General features: G+C 33.3%; 1 protein-coding gene across 1 annotated transcript; it reads right to left on the minus strand.

Moving 5' to 3' along the window:
- Positions 1-870: 870 nt before the first annotated feature.
- LOC133326054 (FAM172 family protein homolog CG10038) lies at positions 871-3,511 on the minus strand. Its single transcript, XM_061534728.1, has 7 exons — positions 3,437-3,511; positions 3,263-3,368; positions 3,083-3,198; positions 2,807-2,994; positions 1,308-1,566; positions 1,060-1,249; positions 871-992 (listed from the first exon to the last, which is right to left on the minus strand). The coding sequence occupies exons 1-7, from the start codon at positions 3,503-3,505 to the stop codon at positions 871-873; spliced, it is 1,050 nt and encodes a 349-aa protein (XP_061390712.1). The 5' UTR covers positions 3,506-3,511.
- Between the last annotated feature and the right edge of the window lie 819 nt (positions 3,512-4,330).

Here is a 4,330-nt window from a genome sequence, read left to right on the forward strand (position 1 = left end):
TGATCTCGCCAATGATCCTCATCAGTTCCTTTCGTTTTTTTGTTGGGATATTCCTCCCTGAAGCTATTTGTTGCTTCTTTACAAAAAATCTTTCATACCCAAATGTTTCTTGTAACAAAGCGAAGTACATAGCTGACCAACGAAATAAACTGCATAAGAATTTCGCAGGTTCCTCATTTCGAAGTTAACAAGGCATTTACAAACAATATCGTATCTTTCAAATACCTTGAAAGGTCCATTCAATATCTCTGGAACCCTTATACATTAAAAACTACATATACATTTGCATGTGAAATCTTAGAACATATTTAAAATATATATATTTTATTTCAGCATTTGTGTTTCTTTTTTTTTCAAAATTTAATGTTCTATACTAATTTTTTTTAACATTTATATTTGATTTTTATTTTTTTGTGTATACATTTCTGTTATTGTTCCATTTAAACATGTATATAGACTGCTCTTGTTTCTTATTTAGAATTTTATTGAAAGCAAATTAAACTTAATTGTGTAAAATATGATTATGATAATATCAAAAGTATGTAATTGAGATTTTTTGTTTTCACATAATTTTTGTAAAAGTAAATATTTTCGTTGCCAATATGAAATATAAATTGTATAATGTAAGGTCTAGAAGCTGACCTTAATTTTTGTAATTTAAAATTGTAAATTAAGCATTTCAAAATTGTTCAACGGCAGTTAAAGTAATTTACAATTGTGTTGTCTTTTTTGGTTTTGTGTGTTTTGTTTTGTAAACGAGCATAAACATACAAACATTCATTTTGTAGATATTATTTGTATTCAACATTTTAAAGTATTTGTTAAAATCCATTAGTAAAATCTCGCTTTTTTCCCAAATTGTTATCCTGTTTATTCCTCCAATTTTTGTTTCTTGCTTTTTTGTTCACCACTAAATTCCGCATATTTATCTTCTAGGAAATTGAAAACCGATTCAAATGCGGAATACGAAGTCCATTCGTGTTTAGTGTGACCTGTAAGCAAGGATTAATTCAGTGAATATAATCGAGCTGGCATTATGTGGCCTTTTGAAAAACATACCTGCTGAAACCATTTTAATATCATCTTTGGATGTTTTAATTTCCGTATCCAATGGTTCACTGCTCGATACCCAGTTACATGTTTTGCCGGCAATTATCTTGCGTATATCACCACTTATACCAAAGTGGGCGGAATCCGTTAGAGCAATGGCGAAAACTTTATTTTGGAAAAATTCAGGATAACGACGAGCCTGGGTATAAAAAGCTTTTTATTAATATGATATGTAAAATATTTAAATTGCTTCTTACCAAATCCAAGGTAACTCCACCACCAGCACTATGAGCCACAATGGCCACTGCCTCCGGTTCGCATGCCATAACATATTTTTCCCACACATGCGCAGCATGTGAGGTTGCCGAACTCAAACCCTGTATGGGTTTACGTTTGCCATCAACAATGCGATAATTATCATTTGTATTGGTCACCAAAATATCATAACCTAATTCTTCAGCCCGTCTTATATAGGGTATTTGGGTTCCATGATCCAGGGAATTGTTAATTATAAGACTTTTTGAAAGAAGACCAATGACGTATTAGTATGTAGGGAATAAGAAAGGCGTGCTACACTACAGATCCTGACAAATTTTCCAAAAATAGTTTGTAGAGAACCTATTAGGAGTTTTATTAGAACCACTTTAGTCTTTTATTAGAAAAAGTTCTTCTAGCCTTCTAAACGGAATCTTCTTAATGAAAAAAATCTATTGTTTTTCATAAGAAAACGCTATGATCTTCCCTGCAAAAAAATTCTGAATTTCTATTAGATGAACTAGACAACTTTTGGCCTACTGTAGAAAGATCCTGTTGCCTTAGATGATAACACAGCCTCCCCTTCTATGAGAAGACCTTGTGAGAAGATCTTTGGTTTTCTATGAGTAAAATGTTGGTCATCTATGAAAATATCTTTTGGTCATCTATGAGAAGACTTTTTGGTATTCTATGAGAAAATTTTTTGGTATTCTATGAAAGATCTTTTGGTCTTCTTTGAACAGACCTTTTGGTCTTCTATGAAAAGACTTCTTGGTCAGCCATAAGAAGAAAACCTGTCGGTATTCTATGAGAATTATTTTTGGTAAGGCATAAGAAGATATTTGATCCTCTATGAGAAGACCTTTGGGTTTTATATCATAAAAACTTCTCAATAGTTATTCTCATAGAAGACCCATAGGCATACCCATAGAGACCTTATGGTTTTTTATGAGACCTTTTAGTCTTCTCTTGGTCTACTAAGTGAAGACAATTTGGGCTTATAATAGAAGACTTTCTGGTATTATGTGTCTTCTATTAGAAGACCTTCTGGTCTTCTATGAGAAAAACTTTTGGTCTTCTATGATAAGTCCTTTTGGTCTTCTACTAGAAAACCTTCTGGTATTCTCTAAGTTGACCTTCGTGTTTGCTCGGTCTTCCACTAGAAGAACTTATTGTCTTCTATAGAAGAGAATAACTTCTGGTCTGTGAGAAGACCTACTTTTACTCTTCCATAAGATCCTCCTTTAGGTCATCTATTAGGAGACCTTCTGGCCTTCGATTCAGCATATCGAATATAAAATGTTGGGTCATAACAAAGATATGCACGAACATACACGGTGAAAATGGGTGAGTGTGTTAGCGATAATTGTTGACACAAAAATTGGTCAAATTCCACTGTAGCAATAATTGATTCCAACAATTGTATACTACAACAACAACTATGTACTACCAAATTCAAATAAAATGCGAAAACAAACACCCACACATGTTGCATTCTCACCTTCTGGCCCATTGACCGGCGCGAACATAACCACTGCCATGTATAATAACAATCAATTTTTTCGGTTTATCCAATTGTTCTGGCTTGGTGAAGAAAAATGTCGCCTCATCGGCTGGCACCTGTTCAGGAATGTATGTTCGTGTCAAACCGTTTTGTTCCAACAAGTCATAGACAATTTCGGGTATTTGCTAGAAATTCGAAAAAAAAACAAAGAAATTAAATTAAAGCAACAATTTTGCAAAAACAAATGAGACACATCATCATCATCATATTTACATCAGCCAATTTTTCATAGTGGGCCTGATTCTTGGCATGATCCTTGTAGACATCAAATTCAAACGGTTCGTCAGTCACTTCTCCAGTGGTTTTATCAATTTTACGTAATTGTCCGGCTAAAAAGTGGGTGGTAAAAAATCCAATTAAGTCAATTATCCTTGTACGTCGTCATCGACTTACCCGAATTGAAAGCATAGCCAAATTCCTTTAGTTTTTGCAAAGCCTGTCCACTTTTCGATGTTGGACTTGTTGACCCCGATGAACTCATATCGACAGACATTGTTGTCTATTCGTGTTTATTTTATAATTTTCTTTAATTATTTTTAATTGAAGTGAAATTCGTGTGTCCTTTACCTTCAATTTTCTTGTTGATGTCCTCCAAACAGGAAAAGATGCCCACCAATTTCTTAACAACTTTGACATTTCGTTTGTTGTTATTTTTGCCAATACATCATTTGAGGGGTTATTTATTGGTGATGTGGCAACTCTACGAACAGATGTTGGCTGTTGATTCGAGGAGCAGATAAACACAATTAGTGAATACGTAAATAACGTATTGTAAATTCATCTTCTTTGAAGCCTCGGACTTTTAAAGAATATTTCCAAGTCTATCCTCAGCTTTTTAGGCTAGGATTAATAAAACATATTTTTAAGTATATGCCTAACTCTTTAGGTGGGAATATTTTTTAAAGAATATTCGTACTTATATTCTCAGCTCTTTAGCTTGGAGTTTTATAAGAATATTTCCAAGTCTATCTTAAGCTTTAAAGGCTTGTATTTTTAAAGAATATTTCCATGTCGATTCTTAGCCTTAAAGGCATGGATTTTAAAGAAAACTTCCAACCTAATAATCGGCCTTAAAGGTGAGGATAAATAACACGTCCAATCTAATACTCGACCTTTAAGGCGTGGATTTTTAAGAAAAATTCCAACCTAATAATCGACCCTAAAGGTGAGGATAAAGAACACTTCCAACCTAATACTCGGCCTTAATTACGTGGATTTTTTAAGAAAACTTCCAGCCTAATTCTTGGGATTAAATACTTGGATTTTTAAAGAATATTTCCATATCGATTCTCAGCCTTAAATGTGTGGATTTTTAAGGATATCTCCAGGTCGATTCTCAGCCTTAAAGGCGTGGATTTTTAAACAATATTTCATTGCCAATTCTTAGACTTAAAGGCGTGGATTTTTAAAAAAATATTTCATTGCCAATTCTTAGCCTTAAAGGCGTGGATTTTTAAAAAA

The sequence above is a fragment of the Musca vetustissima genome, unplaced genomic scaffold (assembly GCF_032173495.1).
Source record: "Musca vetustissima isolate MV318-11 ecotype Yass unplaced genomic scaffold, APGP_CSIRO_Mvet_v1 utg13550, whole genome shotgun sequence".
In the NCBI taxonomy this organism is placed as follows: domain Eukaryota; kingdom Metazoa; phylum Arthropoda; class Insecta; order Diptera; family Muscidae; genus Musca; species Musca vetustissima.

Excerpts from the sequence above, each read along its gene's own strand:
- LOC133326054 (XM_061534728.1), bottom strand. The coding sequence starts at position 3,505 with ATGTCAAAGTTGTTAAGAAATTGGTGGGCATCTTTTCCTGTTTGGAGG. Across the intron at positions 2,995-3,082 it reads ACTATGAAAAATTGGCTGAT|CAAATACCCGAAATTGTCTA; the intron begins GTAAATATGATG and ends TCGAATTTCTAG. Across the intron at positions 993-1,059 it reads TATTAAAATGGTTTCAGCAG|GTCACACTAAACACGAATGG; the intron begins GTATGTTTTTCA and ends CCTTGCTTACAG.